Here is a 19,774-nt window from a genome sequence, read left to right as displayed (position 1 = left end):
TCTCCCTTTGCGGAGCACAGGCTCCGGACGCGCAGGCTTAGCGGCCATGGCTCACGGGCCCAGCTGCTCCGCGGCATGTGGGATCTTCCCGGACCGGGGCACGTGGGATCTTCCCGGACCGGGGCACGAACCCGTGTCCCCTGCATCGGCAGGCAGCCTCTCAACCACTGCGCCACCAGGGAAGCCCAAAAGCAGATTTTTTAAAGAAACTCAGTGAAGGTTTTGAGACAGAGGCCCAGGTCAGTTCTCCTGAAAAGATCCCAAATTTGGATTTTTTTCTTAATATTGAGTTGTAAGAGGTCTTTATATATTCTGAATATGTCTATTATCAGATGTTGATCAATAGATAATATTTCTTCTCTTAGTCTGTGGCTTGCCTTATCGTTTACTTAATGGTATCTTTCAAGGAGAAGTTTTAAATTTTGATGAGGATCAATTTAACCATTTTTTTGTTTTATGGTTAATGTTTTTTGGACCTGTTTAAGAAATCTTTGCCTACTGCAAGGTAGCAAAGGTTTTTCTTCTAAAAGTTGTATAGTTTTAGCTTCTATGTTTAGGTCTGTGATCCATTTCATGCTAATTTTTGTGTATGGGGTGAGGTGTAGGGGTTCAGGTTTTATTGGGTTCTTCCAAAAATTGTTGAAAAACTTTCTTTTCCCCATTAAATTACCTTGAAAACTTTGTAAAAAAAAATATCAATTGACCCATGTATGTTTAGATCTGTTTCTACACTCTGTTCAGTTTCATTGATCTATATATGTCTCTATGCCAATCCTGATTACTATAGCTTTTTTTGGAGTATAATTGGAGTATATAATTGGAGTATAATTAAGGAGATTAATCCTTTGTTGTTTCGTAATTGTTTTATAATTGGAGTATATAATTGGAGTATAATTGCTTCACAATATTGTGTTAGTTTCTGATGCACAACAAAGCGAATCAGCCATGTGCATACACATGTCCCCATATCCCCTCCTTCTTGAGCCTCCCTCCCATCTTCTCTATCCCACCCCACTAGTCAGCGCAAAGCACCGAGCCGATCTCCCTGTGCTATGCTGCTGCTTCCCACCAGCCAGCTATTTTACACTCCGTAGTGTATATATGTTGATGCTGCTCTCACTTCGCCCTCCCACCCCATGTCGTCAAGTCCATTCTCTATGTCTACCTCTTTATTCCTGCCCTGCAACTAGGTTCATCAGTACCAATTTTTTTTTTTTAGATTCCATATATATGCGTTAGCATACAGTATTTGTTTTTCTCTTTCTGACTTACTTCACTCTATGTGACAGACTCTATGTCCATCCACCTCACTACAAATAACTCAATTTCGCTTCTTTTTATGGATGAGTAATATTACATTGTATATATGTGCCACATCTTCTTTATCCATTCATCTGATGATGGACACTTAGGTTGTTTCCATCTCCTGGCTATTGTAAATAGAGCTGCAGTGAACATTGTGGTACATGCCTCTTTCTGAATTATGGTTTTCTCAGGGTATATGCCCAGTAGTGGGATTGCTGGGTCATATGGTAATTCTATTTTTGATTTTTTAAGGAACCTCCATACTGTTTTCCATAGTGGTTGTATCAATTTACATCCCCACCAACAGTGCAGGAGGGTTCCCTTTCACCACACCCTTTCTAGCATTTATTGTTTCTAGCTTTTTTGATAATGGCCATTCTGACCACCGTGAGGTGATACCTCATTGTAGTTTTGATTTGCATTTCTGTAATAATTAGTGATGTTGAGCATCTTTCCATATGCCTCTGGGCCACCTGTATGTCTTCCTTGGTGAAATGTCTATTTAGGTCTTCCGCCCATTTTTTAACTGGATTGTTTGGTTTTTTTGATATTGAGCTCCATGAGCTCTTTGTATATTTTGGAGATTAATCCTTTGTCTGTTGTATCATTTGCAAATATTTTCTCCCATTCTGAGGGTTGTCTTTCTGTCTTGTTTATGGTTTCCTTTGCTATGCAAAAGATTTTAAGATTAATTAAGTCCCATTTGTTTATTTTTGTTTTTATTTCCGTTACTGTAGGAGGTGGGTCAAAAAGATCTTGCTGTGGTTTATGTCAAAGAATGTTTTTCCTATGTTTTCCTCTAAGAGTTTTATAGTGTCTTCTTACATTTAAGTCTTTAATCCATATGGAGTTTATTTTTGTGTATGGTGTTAGGTAGTGTTCTAATTTCATTCTTTTACATGTAGCTGTCCAGTTTTCCCAGCACCACTTATTGAAGAGGCTGTCTTTTCTCCATTGTAAGTTCTTGCCTCCTTTGTCCTAAATTAGGTGCCCATATGTGTGTGGGTTTATCTCTGGGCTTTCTGTCCTGTACCATTGATCTATATTCCTGTTTTTGTGCCAGTACCATACTGTTCTTGATTACTGTAGCTTTGTGGTATAGTTTGAAGTCGGGGAGCCTTGATTCCTCCAGCTCTACTTTTCTTTCTCAAGATTGCTTTGGCTATTTGGGGTCTTTTGTGTTTCCATACAAATTGTAAAATTTATTCTAATTCTGTGAAGAATGCCATTGGTAGTTTATTAGGGATTGCATTGAATCTGTAGATTGCTTTGGGTAGTATAGTCATTTTCACACTATTGATTCTTCCAATCCAAGAACATAGTATATTTCTCCATCTGTTTATGTCATCTTTGATTTCTTTCATCAGTGTTTTATAGTTTTCTGAGTACAAGTCTTTCCTTTTTAGGCAGGTTTATTCCTAGGTATTTTATTCTTTTTGTTGCAATGGTAAATGGGAGTGTTTCCTTAATTTCTTTTTCTGATTTTTTGTTGTTGGTGTATAGGAATGCCAGAGATTTCTGTGCATTAATTTTGTATCCTGCAACCTTACCAAATTCATTGATTAGTTCTAGTAGTTTTCTGGTGGCATCTTTAGGATTTTCTATATATAGAATCATGTCATCAGCAAACAGTGACAGTTGTACGTCTTCTTTTCCAATTTGTATTCCTTTATTTCTTTTTCTTCTCTGATTGCTGTGGCTGGGTCTTCCAAAACTATGTTGAATAAGAGCAGCGGGAGTGGACATCCTTGTCTTGTTCCTGATCTTAGTGGAAATGCTTTCAGTTTTTCACCATTGAGTATGATGCTTGCTGTGGGTTTGTCATATATGGCCTTTATTATGTTGAGGTAGGTTCCCTCTATGCCCATTTTCTGGAGAGTTTTTATCATAAATTGGTGTTGAATTTTGTCAAAAGCTTTTTCTGCATCTATTGAGATGATCATATGGTTTTTATTCCTTAATTTGTTAATGTGGTGTATCACATTGATTGATTTGCATATATTGAAGAATCCTTGCATCCCTGGGATAAATCCCATTTGATCATGGTGTATGATCCTTTTAATGTGCTGTTGCATTCTGTTTGCTAGCATTTTGTTCAGGATTTTTGCATCTATGTTCATCAGTGATATTGGTCTATAATTTTCTTTTTTTGTGATATCTTTTTCTGGTTTTGGTATCAGGGTGATGCTGGCTTCATAGAATGAATTTGGGAATGTTTCTCCTGCAATTTTTTGGAAGAGTTGGAGAAGGATTGGTGTTAGCTCTTCTCTAAATGTTTGATAGAATTCACCTGTGAAGCCATCTGGTCCTGGGCTTTTGTTTGTTGGAAGATTTTTAATTATGGTTTCAATTTCATTGCTTGTGATAGGTCTGTTTATATTTTCTAATTCTTCCTGGTTCACTCTTGGAAAATTGTACCTTTCCAAGAATTTGTCCATTTCTTGATGGTTGTCCATTTTATTGGCATATAGTTGTTTGTAGTAGTCTCTTATAATCCTTTGTATTTCTGCAGTGTCAGTTGTGATTTCTCCTTTTTCATTTCTAGATTTATTGATTTGTGTCCTCTCCTATTTTTTTCTTCCTGAGTCTGGCTAAGGGTTTATCAATTTTGTTTATTTTCTCAAAGAACCAGGTTTTAGTTTTATAAATCTTTGCTATTGTGTTTTTCATTTCTATTTTATTTATTTCTGCTTTGATATTTATTATTTCTTTCCTTCTACTGACTTTGGGTTTTCTTTGTTCTTCTTTCTCTACTTGTTTTAAGTGTAGGGTTAGATTGTTTATTTGAGATTTTTCTTGTTTCTTGAGGTGAGATTGTATTGCTCTAAACTTCCCTCTTAGAACTGCTTTTGCTGCATCCCATAGGTTTTGGGTCGTTGTGTTTTCATTGTCATTTGTTTCTCTGTATTTTTTAATTTCTTCTTTGATTTCTTCAGTGATCTCTTGGCTATTTCGTAGCGCACTGTTTAGCCTCCATGTATTTGTGCTTTTTAGTTTTTTTTCCTGTAATAGATTTCCAACCTCATAACGTTGTGGTCAGAAAAGGTGCTTGATACGATTTCAATTTTCTTAAATTCTCTGAGGCTTGATTTTTGACCCAAGATGTGATCTGTCCTGGAGAATGTTCCATGTGCACTTGAGAAGAATGTATTCTGCCACTTTTGGGTGGAATGTTCTGTAAATATCACTTAGATCTATCTGGTCTATTGTGTCATTTAAAGCTTGTGTTTCCTTATTATTTTCTGTTTGGATGATCTGTCCATTGGTGTAAGTGATGTGTTAAAGTCCCATACTGTTATTGTGTTACTGTTGATTTCTCCTTTCATGGTTGTTAGCATTTGCCTTATGTATTGAGGAGCTCCTATGTTGGGTGCATAAACATTTATAATTGTTATATTTTCTTCTTGGATTGATCCTTTGATCATTATGTAGTGTCCCTCCTTATCTCTTCTAACAGTATTTTAAAGTCTATTTTATCTGATACGAGTATTGCTACTTCAACTTTCTTTTGATTTCCATTTGCATGGAATATCTTTTTCCAACCCTTTACTTTCAGTCTGTATGTGTCCCTAGGTCTGAAGTGGGTCTCTTGTAGACAGCATATATATGGGTCTTGTTTTTGTATCCATTCAGTCAGTCTGTGTCTTTTGCTTGGGGCATTTAATCCATTTACATTCAAGGTTATTATTGATATGTATGTTCCTATTACCATTTACTTAATTGTTTTGGGTTTGTTTTTGTGGGTCTTTTTCTTCTCTTGTGTTTCCTGCTTAGAGAAGTTTCTTTAGCATTTGCTGTAAAGCTGGTTTGGTGGTGCTGAATTCTCTTAGCTTTTGCTTGTCTGAAAAGCTTTTGACTTCTCCATCAAATCTGAATGAGATCCTTGCTGGGTAGAGTAATCTTGGTTGTAGGTTTTTCTCTTTCATCACTTTAAGTATATCCTGCCACTCCCTTCTGGCCTGCAGAGTTTCCACTGAAAAATCAGCTGATAACCTTATGGGGATTCCTTTGTATGTTATTTTTTGTTTTTCCCTTGCTGCTTTTAATATTTTTTCTTTGAATTTAATTTTTGTTTGTTGGATTAATATGTGTCTTGATGTGTTTTTCCTAGGGTTTATTCCTATATGGGACTGTCTGTGCTTCCTGGACTTGGGTGACTATTTCCTTTCCCATGTTAGGGGAGTTTTCAACTATAATCTCTTCAAGTATTTTCTCAGACCCTTTCTTTTTCTCTTCTTCTGGAACCCCTATAATTTGAATGTTGGTGCATTTAGTGTTATCCCAGAGGTCTCTGAGATTGTCTTCAATTCTTTTTCTTTATTCTGCTCCTCGGCAGTTACTTCCACCATTCTGTCTTCCAGCTCACTTATTCATTCTTCTGCCTCAGTTACTCTGTTATTGATTCCTTCTAGTGTATTTTTCATTTCAGCTATCATGTTGTTCATCTCTGTTTGTTCTTTAGTTCTTCTAGATCTTTGGTAAACATTTCTTGTATTTTCTCAGTCTGTGCCTCCATTCTATTTCCAAGATTCTGGATCACCTTTACTATCATTACTCTGAATTCTTTTTCAGGTAGATTGCCTATTTCCTCTTCATTTATTTGGTCTTGTAGGTTTTTTATCTTGCTCCTTCATCTGTGAAAAAGTTTTTTGCCGTCTATATATATTTTTTTTTTATGAGTGGGATTGTGTTCCTGTCTTATTGGTTGTTTGGCCTGAGGCTTCCAACACTGGAGTTTATCGGCTGTTGGGTAGAGCTGGGTCTTGGTGCTGAGATGAGGAACTCTGTGAGACCTCACTCTGATGAATATTCCCTGGGGCCTGAGGTTCTCTGTTAGTCCAGTGGTTCGGACTCGGAGCTCCCAATGCAGGAGCTTCGGCTTGACCCTGGACTCATGATGCCTGGGGTGGCAAAAAAAAAAAAAAAAAAACAACAATAACAGTGAAAAATAAAATTAGACTAGGAAACTAACAGATATATTAGGAAGAATATAAAAATAAAACTATAGAGGAATCAACAACCAGAAGGTACATCAGTACCACAATAGTAAAAAAGAGGAGGAGGGGGAAAAAAAGGGAGGGGGGAAGAACTTGGCTCTGGAGGGTGGGGCCTAAGCAAGGGTGAGGTTTGGGTGGTGGGTGGGGCCAGTGCTCAGGACCCACAGGGCTGGAAAAGGCCCTGGGGGCTGTGGGGGGTGGGGCTTAGGCTGAAGGAACAGAAGGGGCCCAGGCGTGGGTCTCAGAGGGCAGGACATCTCACCTGGGAGCCTAGCAGGCTTCCTGGGCTTGAGTGAGTGGGACAAATGCCCTGCTCTCTTCTCCTGCTCCTGCAGTCTAGGAGGGCCTCTCCTGCCTGCCTCTCCCGATCTCCCTGGCCTCCCTCCTATGCCCCGAGGACCCACGTGGCCTGGATGGGGCTTTGTGGCAGGGGTACCGCCTTGGGAGCTCAGCAGCCTCCCCTGCCTGAGTGGGCCAGGCGATCGCCCTCTCTGCTCCTCTCCCGCTCTTCCTGGAGAGTCCCTCCCACCTGCCTCTCCCGATCTCCCTGGTCTCAGGGTCACTGATCCTGTCTGGCTTCCACTTCTCCTCCCTCCTCAGTCCCTCTGTGTCCTACCGGTTCACTTTGGGGTTCCTCCCATCCTCTGGGCCTCAGAGTCCCTCACCAGTAGCTGACAGGCGCCCTAGTTGTGGGGAGACGCTAACTCTGCATCTTCCCACACCACCATCTTGACTCCGCCCTGTAGCTTTAAATTAAGTCTTGAAAGAATTACTATAAGTCTTCAGACTTTGTTCATTTTTAAAATTCTTTTGACCATTCTGTTTACTTAGAATCAGCTTGTCAAATCCCTACCAAAAAAAGCCATCCAGAATTTTGATTCAGATTGCAAATGAATCTATAAATCGATTTGGCAAGAACTGACATCTTAATGATGTTGAATCTTCCAATCCATGAACATGGTATACCTCTCCATTTTCGAGATCTCCTTTAATTTTTCATTGCAGGGTTTTGTAATATCAGTGTGTAGGTCTTATACATATTTTGTGACATTTTCTCTAAGTTTTTTATGTTGATACAATTGTAAATTTTGTATGTTTTATTCCATTGTCCAGTTGTTCATTGCAAATATATAGAAATACAATTGATTTTTGTATGTTGACCGTGTATCTTGCAACCCTGCTAAATTCACTTGATGGTTTTATTAGTTTTTGGTTCTAAGCTTCCTTAAGATTTTCTAGGTACACCGTGTCACCTGCAGATTAAGACCCTTTTATTTATCCCTCTCCAGCTCCTGTGCCTTTTATTTCCTTTGGTTGACTTATTGCAGTGGCTAGGACCTCTAGTACAACTTTGAATAGAAGTGGTGAGAATGGGCATCCTTGCCTTATTCCTGATCTTAGGGAGAAAAGTGTCTTTCACCACTAGCTGTGATGTTAGCTGTTGGGTTTTCACAGATGCCCTTTGTCAGACTGAGGAAGTTTCCTTCTGTTCCTAATTTGCTGAAATTTTCATAATTTGTTGAATGCTTTTTCTGTGTCTGTTGGAATGATTATATGATTTTTAACCTTTATTATATTGAAATGACAAATTACTTTGATTTTCAGATGCTGAAAAAGCTTACATCCTTGAGATAAACCCCACTTGGTAATGACGTACTATCTTTTTTGTATATTTCTGGATTTGATTTGCTAATATTTTGGATCCATTGCTGGCAGTGGACCGACCAGGTGGGCAAATAGGATGCCCCATCCACATAAGGTATTTGGAACGACTTCGAGCCCCTTCTATAGATGTCTAATGTCATAGTAAAGCCTGCACTGACACCCACAAATAATCTCACCTCCTTTTTCACCTGCCCTTTGAAAGGTACTGCCACCAGAGACAGTATGTGCATATGTGGAGCAAGGTTTGAAGTATGAGTTTAAGAGTAAACAGTGAGCTCCTTAGGGCAGGGACTTTATCACATTCCTTCTATCAGTGTAAGGTTAAATCGAACTGGTGTTACAGAGACCCAGAATTATGGTGGCTTATACAGAATGGAAATGTTTTTTTACCTTTTTTTAAAAAAAAATATTTAGTTAGTTAGTTAGTTAGTTGGTTGCACCGGGTCTTAGTTGTGGCAGGCGGGCTTCTTAATTGAGGCTCACGGGCTCCTTAGTTGAGGCATGCGAACTCTTAGTTGCAGCATGAATGTGGGATCTAGTTCCCTGACCAGGGATTGAACCCAGGCCCCCTGCATTGGGAGTGCGGAGTCTTAACCACTGCGCCACCAGGGGAAGTCTCTACCTTGTTTGTTTCTTTTAAATTAATTTTTATTGGAGTCTAGTTGATTTACGGTGTTGTGTTTCTGCTGTACAGCAAAGTGAATCAGTTATACATATACATATATTCACTCTTTTTTAGGTTCTTTTTCCATATAGGTCATTACAGAGTATTGAACAGAGTTTCCTGGGCCATACAGTCAAAATGGAAATTTGTTGTTCTCTCCCACACCCGGTACGACTCTCATGGGGAAAAAGCCTCATGGACCCAGACTTCTTCTAGTTCACTGCTCTGCCGACCCACAGATTATGAGCTTAGTTATTCTTGTGGTCCATGGGGGCTGCATCTGCATTTCAGCAGCAGCAGAGGGAGGGAAGGGACAAAGAAGGAGAGGAGGAGCATGCCAGCTAACTTTTAGGAAGGCACCCGGAAGCTCCGTGAGAGACTTCCTCATATACATGCCGCTGACTAGTACTTAGACATGTGGTCACAGCAAGGCCAGGGTTTTGAGGCAAGAGTCACGGGGAATAAATAGTCATTCTCTGTCTATTGGAAAATCTAATAGTTTTACATTTAAATGGCTCCTCTGGAAGTTCCTGAAACAAAGTTATTTGCAACATTCCTCCTTCTGGGCCTGAGTTTCCTGGAATAGTAAAGTCATGTTAACAAAGAGAGTGGAAAAGAAAAGTCATGTTAATGTACACAGTAAGCCGTGTGGGTGTAAATAGTTTTGGTTCTTAATATCTATATCGCTAGGACTTTGCATGGTGCATGGTACACGGTAGTACTCGATAAATGTCTGTTGACTCTGTATGTTGTATTTATGCTTCCTTGTTAGAGTCTACATGCCAAAATAGAAACAGGAAAGGTGAATATGTTCCCGATTGTCAAAATGCTAAGATTCAGAATTGCATTAGATGCTGACATTGCCTAAAGTCATGTCAGAAATGCTGGAGTAAGTGTGTACCTGGGGTTCACGGGCACATGCTTAGGTAGGGGTAGGGGTCAGGAGCGGTATTGTCTGAGCAAAGGGCGGGGCATGAGAAGCAGGCATTGCCCATTTTATTACACTCTTCCAGGTATTAAAGTCTTAGCTGCACCAAATTGAGACTTGACTTGCAGCAATCAGAAAGAATGGGAAAAGATTTAAAAGGCAATAACTTTTCCATCACGTGATTTGATGCTCTTTAATGCCATGCCATGTACCAACTAAAATCTCGTGTGCCCCTAATGGTACACTCTCTCAATTAAATACAGTAAAAGGAAGATGCTGGACTGAGGAAATCTGGGTTTTAGTCTTGGTTCTGTCACTGTGAGATCTTGGAGGTCGCTCAGCCCTAAGTTTCCTCTTCTGTGGTTTTTTCCCTCTGGGACTGTCATGGAATTGACTCTTGGAAGATGTACTCTAAACACGTTTGAACAGCGTGCTTGAATTCAGTGTGCTCACCTAAGCATTCAGCATGACATGGCTTCGGACAGAAGCTCTGGACACATTAAACGTGGCCTCAGCTGGATGTGGAAGTGTGTAAGGAAGTGTATGCCATTGAACAAGAACTCTGCTAAGATGGTTGTAAAAGCTGTCTGATCAGGTGTCAGTCCGGCCGTAGGGGAGGGGATGGGTTGATTGCCAAGGGCCTTAGGCACGATAAGGTAGAGCCTTGGAGGCCATTTCAGATAAACTCTGACTCGGGAGTCTGTCTGGTCTGGTAGAGTCGGGGGCTGGGGGCCGGGAGTGCCCCCGCCAAGCGAAACGTGATGACGCGAGAAGCTTCTGAATTCTGGTGCAGGCTGTTCCGTGGGCTGTGCTGGCCCACGAGTGGGTCCCAGCTGGCTCCCACAGTCTTGCAGAGGGCGGAGTGTTCTAGGTGCTGGACCGAACTGCCATCCTGAGAAGGCTGGCGCCGACTGTGAGGAAGACGATCGTTTCCTGCCTCCCCACCTCCGAAGTGCTGAGCGCCTGAACAGGCTTGCAGAGAGCCCTCGGAAGGTAGAAACCGTTTCCACCTTGTCTGGAGCTTCCCATGCAGATGGATTATTTTCCTTCCTGCGCACCCCAGCCCTTCACCAGCTGTCTTTCGTTGTCCCCTCGGCATTTCAAAACAAGTGACGGGAGAACCAACGGACAAAAATAAGCCCTGAGTTCCTGTAACAACCCCCCTGCTCCTCAGCACTGTCCCTCTCTCCCCACACGCACAGCGTCAAAATAGAATTGGTTATTTTGTTTTCGGGGGCTGCCCTGGCTTGGGGCTCTTATATGTTAGAGTGTTTGTTTTGTTTTTGTCTTTATCACGCCGTTTTCAGAGGCTCTGCGGTAACTCGTGTTGAGGGCCAGCGCTTGGCTGGCTGTCGGGGTTGGGAAGGGCCGCGCTCCTGGGAGGACAACAAGGAAGGGTTGAGGTGCCACTTGAGCTTTGGGACAGAAGCATGAGTCTCGGGGGTGTGACTGTTTCCTCCCTGGTTGGGGAAGGAAACAAGTGGGGAGGGAGTGGATGCGGGTCCATGCAGAGGAGGGCTGCGGGCATCCGACACGCTGGCGGTTCCCTCCTCCTCCTGTTTTCATCCAGATGATAGGTACCAAAGAAGCTCGCCAGGGGAGGAAAAGAGGCCACAAAAGGGGAGCCCAGAGCCTCCAGTTTGCTTGACTGGGGGGAGAGTGCCCAAAGCAGCCCTCCGTTTGCCCCGCATGGTATATAGACTTGACTTGGTTGGCGTCTGTGGTCCTGGCGGGGAGTGCCACCCCCTCCAGGCAGCTCTCCCGGAGTGACTGCGGTCTGCAGCCTCCAGGGAGGAGGGAGGACAAAGCCGAGTCCTGAGCACGTCGTCATCTCATTTCGTCCTCACAGCAACCCTGCAAGTCTGCCATCAGTCCCCTGATTTTTGCAGATGAAAGACCTGAGACAGAAAGCATACATATTAGCAGCTCAGTGGCAGAGCCGGAGTCAAACCTTGGTCTGCCTGATTTCTGAGCCCAGGATTCTTTCCTATAGAGAGAAAGAGCTAGAAATCCCAGGGTCTCAAGAAGGACTAGATGGCTCACGTGTCCAGAAGGCAGAGCTGGAGGCCGTCATCCCAGTCTCCCTCTGCAGAGGGTTCTGGGGCAGCAGCCGGTCAGGTCGTGTCCTGGAAGGTTTTTATGCCCAGCGATTCCGCTTCCTGCAAAGCTGGTCGCCCCCCACGTGGCCTGTGGGCTCCACACCTCGTGCTCATCCCCCAGCCTTGTGACGGGACTTGTTTCCTCTGGGTTGAATGTGTCTCACTTCTCTCCCTCCTGCAGATGGATCTGTCTGTAGAAACCCTCTTTAGCTTCATGCAGGAGCGCCAGAAAAGATACGCCAAATACGCCGAGCAGATCCAGAAGGTCAACGAGATGTCGGCCATCCTGCGCCGTATCCAGATGGGCATCGACCAGACGGTGCCGCTGCTGGAGCGGCTCAACAGCCTGCTGCCCGAGGCCGAGCGCCTGGAGCCCTTCAGCATGAAGCCCGACCGCGAGCTCAGGCTGTAGCTGCCTCCCCCCACCGGCTGCGGTCGGGGGACCGCCAGGGCCCCAGGACGCTTGGAACCAAAGGCGTCGGAGGTGACCGAAGGCCACTGGGGGTGTTGACGCTCCCTGAGGGCACGGGAAGCAGTCCAGCCGCCCTGGAGACTGCGATGCTCCAGCCCTTCCCTTGATGCGCTCTCCCTCTGCAACCAGCAAACCTACTCTCAGTGGTCACCGAAGTTGGAATGTTTCAACTATTAGGGATTCTTTACAGAACTCTGCCTTGGGACTTATTTTTATTTTGCATAGTTTTTTTCTTTTTAATTGACAGTGTGTATTATCTAGTCTAGCTTGCAGACTGAAAATATGAAGAGAAGGGGAGAAATATTTTAAGAAGCTCTGTGTCCTTGACGCCTTCGTGAAATTTTTCTCAGTCGGCTGTCTTGTGGGTTGTAAACATAAAGAACTAATTTAATCCAGGTGTGTGTGTTGTGTTTCCATCGTAGCAAGTCTTTATCTGGCCTGGCACTGCTCCTGTGTCAGCTTAGGGTGCCCCTCCTGTGTCGTCATCGGAAACTGAAGACTCCCTTTCCACAGCCTGGTCGGGTTCATCTCCCACTGATAGCTGGTTTCCTTGATGCAGATACAGTTTAGGTTTCCTCTTATTACATCAGCGCCGGCAGGACTCCAGTTTTTGAGGCAGGTTGTAGCCCTCATTTGCTTTACGAGCTTTGCAGACTCGTGGAGCAGAGCGGAGAGCGCTCACCCAGCAGGCGTCCACGGAGCCCACTGGATGGGCCAGACATTGTGCCGGGGATACAAAAAAGGCTGAAGAGGAAAAACTCCAAGTGCTGCTGAATTTCTGTGGGAGATTAGGAAATGAAGCAATTTGAGTAACCACAAAAGTACTCAGTGCAGTACTTGTTGCACATCATAAACGTTCTAATGGAAGAAAAGATTGCAGAAGCAAAGAAGTGGAACGTACGAACAGATCCAGGCAGGCAAACGGAGACCAGGAGCCGGGGATATAGGGAGGTCACTGAGGCCCACGGGGCTCCCTAGATTCCTCCAAGCCTCAGAGGGTGTTTTTTGTGTCCAAACAGCCTTAGGTATATTTGTAAGGTTAAAATTGATCCCACTTAGTTTAGCATCTCTCAGTTAAACTTTATCTGATTCTAACCTCGAATTTTTTAATTTTTTAAACCTCGAATTTTGATTGAACACTATCTTGTAAGGTTCTTAGAACCCGGGATAAAATGTAGGGCATAAAACAACTGGATGACAGCAGAAATATGAACATTCCAAGCTAAATGGAAAAAATAATTGAAAAAAAATGTAGACACAGGGAAAAAATCAATAGCTTCTAGCATTTTCTAAGGACCAAAAAATATCAAGATTGCTCATTCCCTGTGAACTGGAAAGACAACCTGGAAACCAGAGCCGGGGAAGAGGCCAAGGCAGCATCTGCCTCCTTCAGAGGGCAACCTTCTGGAACTGCTTCTTTACCCATCAGGAAGGAAGGCGGGTAGAGACGTCCAGCCAGAGGAGATAAAGGCGTCTGAGGGAGCCAGGGAGGCATTGGAAGCACTGAGCTGGGAGTGGGGAGCTAGACCTTTAGAGTTTGTTGGGCCACTCTGGTGAAAGAAGCTCATCTTTATAATGCCTTTGGTGGTCAGGATTTTAGTGGGGCTTTAAACCATTCCTAGAGCATTTCATTAGAGTACAGTCAAGAAAGATGTTCTGTAATTTTAAAATCTGTTAAATAGCTAAGGTTATTCTAGGAAATGTCACGGAGGGGAAGGCAGCCACATTTATTGAATAATGCATTCCCCCACCCCCACCCCACTGTGTTCAGTGCTCCTTTCATGTATTAAATTTCCATGTAATCGAGGATCTGGTTCTGGACTGTATTCAGATCCATTGATCTTTTTGTCCATACTGTTTCATGCTGGGTTTTGTTCGTTTTTTCACACTGCTTTTTTTTGTTGTTTTGGCGGTATGCGGGCCTCTCACTGTTGTGGCCTCTCCCGTTGCGGAGCACAGGCTCCGGACGCGCAGGCTCAGCGGCCGTGGCTCATGGGCACAGCCGCTCCGCGGCATGTGGGATCTTCCCGGACCGGGGCACGAACCCGTGTCCCCTGCATCGGCAGGTGGACTCTCAACCACTGCGCCACCAGGGAAGCCCACACACTGTTTTAACATTATAATTTCACAATACATTTTAATATCTGATGTGGCTAGACTAGGTACCCACCTACTCTAATTACTATTTTTTCCTAACTTCACTTTTTTTTTTTTAACTTCAAACTGGCAGAAAAGTTGAATAATAAAAGGCATTCTCAGAGTCCCTTCCCCTAGACTGACAGAAAGTGGCATTTTTCAGCTCTCAACCATCATTGTCTTTTTTTGAGTTCCTGGAGTATACAGAACCTGGCTCTGAACACAGAGACGTGCTTGTAGCTTTCAAAGAAGGAAAGGCTGGTTGTCTACAAGCTGTCAAAATAGCTCAGAGATCACGTTGCATTATCCTCACTGCACTTAATACAATTTACAAATAAAAGCACATAACAAAGTGACGTGCAGACTGAGCCTGCGAGGACAGAGCTTTCTCAACTGTGTTGCAGCAGCTGATGGTCTGGACGTGGCAGAAAGGTGGCCTCACACAACGCGCAGAACTCCTCTGCCGCCAGCGCTCCATCCAGTTCTCTTCCTTCTTACAAAGACACTAGACAAAACAGGGTATATGAACTTAGATTTGGGTCCAAAGTAGACAGACTGCTTATTCCTGGGTAGAAGCAGAGAAGAACAATAGGAAATCTGATGTGTTTTGAAATAATTCTAGTTAATTTAATATTTGTGGTATGTGGTGGTTTTGCAATGTTATCAACTTTGGCTAAGTCGAGTTATGTTTCCTGGAATTCCCTTCCCTGTTCCTTTTTGGTTAGGGTTGGCCACAAGAGAAATTTGCAGGAGACTTGTCAGTGGAAGTGAAACAACATCCACGTGTATTTGAGGACGTCGCTGTCAGTCAGGCCCTGGTGCACTTTTGGTGTGTGGGCAGCAGCTCCTCCGTCCGGCCCCACAGAACTCTGCCTTCAGCTTTTCCAGATCCTGGGCCAGGTATGAGTACTAACTTCTCCTTAGGTCTTCTGCAGCAGGGAGGATGAGGGCTTAGAGAAGGGAAGAGCCAACGTGGGTTCTGGTGGGAGACAGATGTGGTTCCAGCTTGTTGCTTGCAGGCTTCAGGTGTCTTGGCTCTCCGCCACTGCCCATCCATCCCTTACTGCCCATCCATCCCTCACTGCCCATCCATCCCTCACTGCCCATCCATCCCCCCCACTGCCCACCCATCCCCCACTGCCCACCCATCCCCCACTGCACATCCAGCTGTTTTCTGGACCACCCGCCCAGCGACTCCTGGTGAAGAAGAAACAGCGCAACTGGGGCTCTCATCAGCTCCTTTAATTGCTTAAGGTGAGTCTCTTGAACAGCCTTCTTATTCTACATCATTCCTGGTGGTTCTTCTCTGATTGAACCCTGACTGGTAACATTTTACTTTTCCCTCCTCAGTATTTTACTTTTTCCAATGGATTCTGGGAATCTGAGGGGTTTACTGTTTCAAGAGACAGTAATGCTGGATCTCTGTTGGTTAATGGCCAGTGACCTAGCTGGACGCTCTCGGACGTTTCAGGGATGGGGAGGCTGCCTGGGGTTGTCAGAGAGCCCTGGCTGGAAGTTTCCACCCCCGCTAGAGCATGAGGTGGTCTGGGTGGGGTCTCACGCCCCTTCCAGCTCTTAGATCCCATGTCTGCGGTTCTGATACATCACCCTCGAGAAGCAGTGAGGAGCGTCTTTGCCTGTTGTGTCTGAGCAGCGGCCCTGGGTCTTGTAGTGACTTTAATTTCTGAGTTGCCAAGGGAGAGCTTCTTTCCTTCTTTTTCTTAACTATGAATTAGACAGGTGTCAAGTGGCTCGCTTCCTTTAAGGACCTGTTTTGCTTGTCAGTCTATTCACCTCTAGTTATGAACCCCATCCAACAGGCCGCTCTACTGCAGCCTCCTTGTTTCACTAGTTGAAGTGGAAGATCAGTAGAAAGGCCTTCACCCCTTGTATTATGTGCATATAAGTTTACAATAAATGAATTGTGGGGTTAAGAGCAAGAGATAGATTTCATGGGCAGCTTTATAATGATTTTATAGATTTCACATCTTTATTTCCCTCAAAGTTTTATCATTCTTAGTAACTTACGTTCTCTGCCAGAGTGAATATTCGATGGAATGAGTTTTTAAGGACTCCACATTCTCAGTGCACTCAAGAAATTGGTTTGGTTGGTTTGTCTTTGGTAAAGTATTCTCTAGCTTATTTCTTTGCTTTCTCCTCCGACGCGTGAAAAAGGTACATTACAGGTATTATAGACATGCTGTTTCCAAGGCTACGTAAACCAATGGCCCTGGGGAACTACATGTGCCACTTACTCTTTCGGGTTTATTTGTAGAACTTATTTAGCTTTGGCATTTCCCTTAGCAAATCCCAAGGAAAACAAGGAATCTTCAGTAATGAGAGCTGTGAACAAACACGTATTAAAATCCTAGAGTAATTGAAAATTTTGTCTTCCTGTTTTGTTTACACCTCAGCTAAACCCAGATATGTAGTATTCAGTCGGAAATTACTTAACATGTTGATACTAAAGATTGAAGGGCAGCATGGAGAGAAGGGAAATGTTTTCTTCTTGTGGAATTTTCAGGTGTATGTTTTTTCTTAATTGTGAGAGAAGTAATTTTGCTTTTCTTTCCCCTACCCTGACTTTCATTCCTTTGTTAAGAGCTGCATAGTGCCTCAGAGATGTCATTGTTGTTTATTGGTTTATAATAAGTAACACTGAATTTCTTGCACACACACAAGGCATGTACCTTCCATTCAAATGTTGTGACTACAGAGGGAAAGGGTAACCAGATAACTTAATTATTCACATGCTTCAAACCATAACATTAAAACTTTTTTGGCAACTAAATCTAGTTGCTTATTAGTATGAGCAGTATCTCATGTGGTGAGCTGCGTGTATGTGTCCATTGCTCTTAGGAATTTGTTCAGGGTCATCTGTGTCAACATAGGACATGATAGAATTTACTGACGATTTGATTAATTTTCTTCACCAATCAAGGCATATTCCTACTGCTACCTGTTCTATATAGTGAAGCATGATTTATGCTAAAAGCTTCTGTGAACCAAGTATTTTTAATTCAGTCTTTGAAACTGTCATACTTCCCCTGACCAGAGAACCCAGGCCACAGCTGAGCTCACCCTCTCCCAGTTATCCTGTTTGCCTATGACACCCTCCTACAAGGTAACATTCTGCATGTCCTATGGGAAAGCATTTCCAACTGACTCTGGGGTGTTAGCCAGAACCAAAGGAATGAAATTTGTTTTTACATAAGCCCAGTTTGACATCTATATGCACATAAACTGCAACAATATGATTGACTTGTAAACATCTTCCAAGATGGTGGTGTCATCCTCCAGTTGATTTTGCAACATTGTAAAGATATAACCAAGTATAATTTTGCTGTACAAGGATGAATGGGCCCCACAGAATGCAAGAAATACCTTGCTTCCCTCTTTCATTGATAGAGGCGGAAGAGTTATATTCAGAGAAAAGCACCTAGACCTAAATTTTGTTTACTAGACCTAAAACGTATCTGCTTAGTGTCAGAAAGCGAAAACCACCAGACAGGAGTATCTAAGACAAAATGACGGTGAAGGTTCTGAGGATAACAAGGTCTTGTTCACTTGTCCCAGTATCTATACCTTCCCCGTTTCCCCTTAGCCTGAGCCCTGGTCTGATGATGTCAGACCCAAACTAGTCCTTTGACACCAGCCTGCTGCGGCTGGTGGTCCCCAAGAGGCCCTCAGATCTGTCTGCGTTTAAGTAGTAACTGGCTTGACTTTCGGGCCTTCCAACATCTACAGCTTCCCACCCAAAGCCTCTCACTGAGACACCTGCTCCCTCCTGCCACCTCCCATCTCGAGGCAGATTTATGCCATGTGCCCTCTCTTCCTTTATCCCACGCCCACCTCCAGTTTTTGGTAAGGCCCTGGTCAAGACAGCTCTTCTGGTCTTCACTCACCCTGTCCAATCCTTCTTGTTTTTAAATTTCCTTACATCTGACTTCAACTCAGAAGCCTTTCACAACCAACTTAAATGATGTCGCCTGTGATTCTTCTTATCGCCACTATCCCAGCTGCTTGCACTGAAGGTAAATGCTTTATTCCTTTAATGCCTGATTCTTTACTAACAACCTGATGAGGCTGAGCTTCTGTTCTCATGAGTCATCATGCCCAGTGTCACTTACAAGCATCATGCGACACTGGGCATGATGTACGCGGCAAGGATGGAGAACAGATCGTTAAATAACTACTCTCCCTCAGTTTTTCCTATAAGGATTATAAAACCGTCCACATATTACATTAAAATGCACCACAAATGTTTACCTGGTCTTTTTTCTTCCTACCTTGTACCTATTCTGGTTTCAGTCAGTCACCAAACCTGAGGTCATCGGAGGTTTCTACACCACAGTTGCGTCTGGCGTACACATTAAAGAATGAAGGCGATGGCCACAGACCGTTACCGCCTGAGCGTGTTCCCTGTGAATGATGGATCCCGTGACACAGCTGATGCCTCCGGCGGGAGGACAGCAGGTCAGGTCCCACCAAGGCCTCCTTCACCACTCGGACATGCTGTAGAGAGAGGTCCTTTCTCATACTTATGTATAAACAGGTACCAGTTTTGATTTTATTTCATCATATTAACATTCATGACACATCAGAATGAGAAATGCACAATTCAACCATTCAACAGCTTGCCTTACTACAAAAGAACACTATATTCATATTAAACATTTATACAGTCTTCCCACCTAGCTTTACAAATGTCCTAAACCATTTTCCAGCATTTCTCACGTAGAGCTCTAGTTCTATCGTATAAAATCACCATCCCGTATCATCTGGTAGGCTCCAGGGCTCCCCCTCGGATTCCACACTGCAAAGAGTCAGCCACCGCCCTGCCCGGCCCTCGGCCACCCACGTGGCTCTGGGGCTGGCCCGAGAGGCTGCCCCTTCGGCAGGGCAGTCTCCATTCCAAGGGCTGATTACTCGACGTTAGTGATCAAGGACCAAAGGGTGTAGTACAGGACCACGTTGGTCACAGGAAGGAAGGGGACCATGGCCAAGAGAAATCCCAAATGATGGAAGGCCAATTCTGCCCAAAGATCGCATTAAAACCAAGTCCCACAACCCTCCTGAAACGTACAGCATTGGAGCCATTGATTTCATTTCTCAAAAATGTTCCACAGTTGTGACCAGACTCTGGAAGCAGGGAGCTGTTACACGTTTGGTGCATGTGTACATAACACATCAGAAATTACTGTGTGAAACCTTGATAATATCTGATTACATCCAAAATGTACATGTATATAGAAAAGCTAAATCCCTCTTAACAGAACTTCTCCAGTATGGTAACAACGCACTCCCTACGCAGTTCTCTCTCCATTTAATACCCATATCGTAGCCCATTATTTGTGCATAACCAGTTATGTTCTATGAAGCTCATAATCGCCACAATCAATTCAGTTTTGAATCATGTCATCTATGCTGGTTTTAGCAGTCACCATGGGAAACACGAAGTCACATCCAACTCAAAGGACTGTCCATTTCTCACATGTAGAAAAACCT

At 43.6% G+C, this 19,774-nt stretch overlaps 1 protein-coding gene across 4 annotated transcripts in view; it reads left to right on the top strand.

The window, feature by feature from the left end:
• The window catches only part of BORCS5 (BLOC-1 related complex subunit 5), a 113,036-nt gene that overhangs the window by 84,950 nt on the left and 8,312 nt on the right, over window positions 1–19,774 (top strand). The window contains exons 4-7 of one of the 4 annotated variants that reach the window (XR_009565468.2): window positions 14,992–15,166; window positions 15,434–15,520; window positions 18,224–18,300; window positions 18,578–18,821. Coding sequence is in view for 1 of the 4 variants with exons in the window: in XM_030841265.2 (XP_030697125.1) it covers window positions 11,840–12,070 (231 nt within the window). In the remaining 3 variants the exon portion in view is untranslated. Of the gene's footprint in view, window positions 1–11,839; window positions 12,526–14,991; window positions 15,167–15,433; window positions 15,521–18,223; window positions 18,301–18,577; window positions 18,822–19,774 lie in introns of those variants that run through there. The other 3 variants (XR_009565467.1, XR_009565466.1, XM_030841265.2) reach the window with 3 other exon arrangements.

Source organism: Globicephala melas, chromosome 10 (genome assembly GCF_963455315.2).
Source record: "Globicephala melas chromosome 10, mGloMel1.2, whole genome shotgun sequence".
Taxonomy (NCBI): domain Eukaryota; kingdom Metazoa; phylum Chordata; class Mammalia; order Artiodactyla; family Delphinidae; genus Globicephala; species Globicephala melas.
Note: the sequence above shows the minus strand (reverse complement) of the source record. Positions and strands in the feature narration are given on the sequence as shown.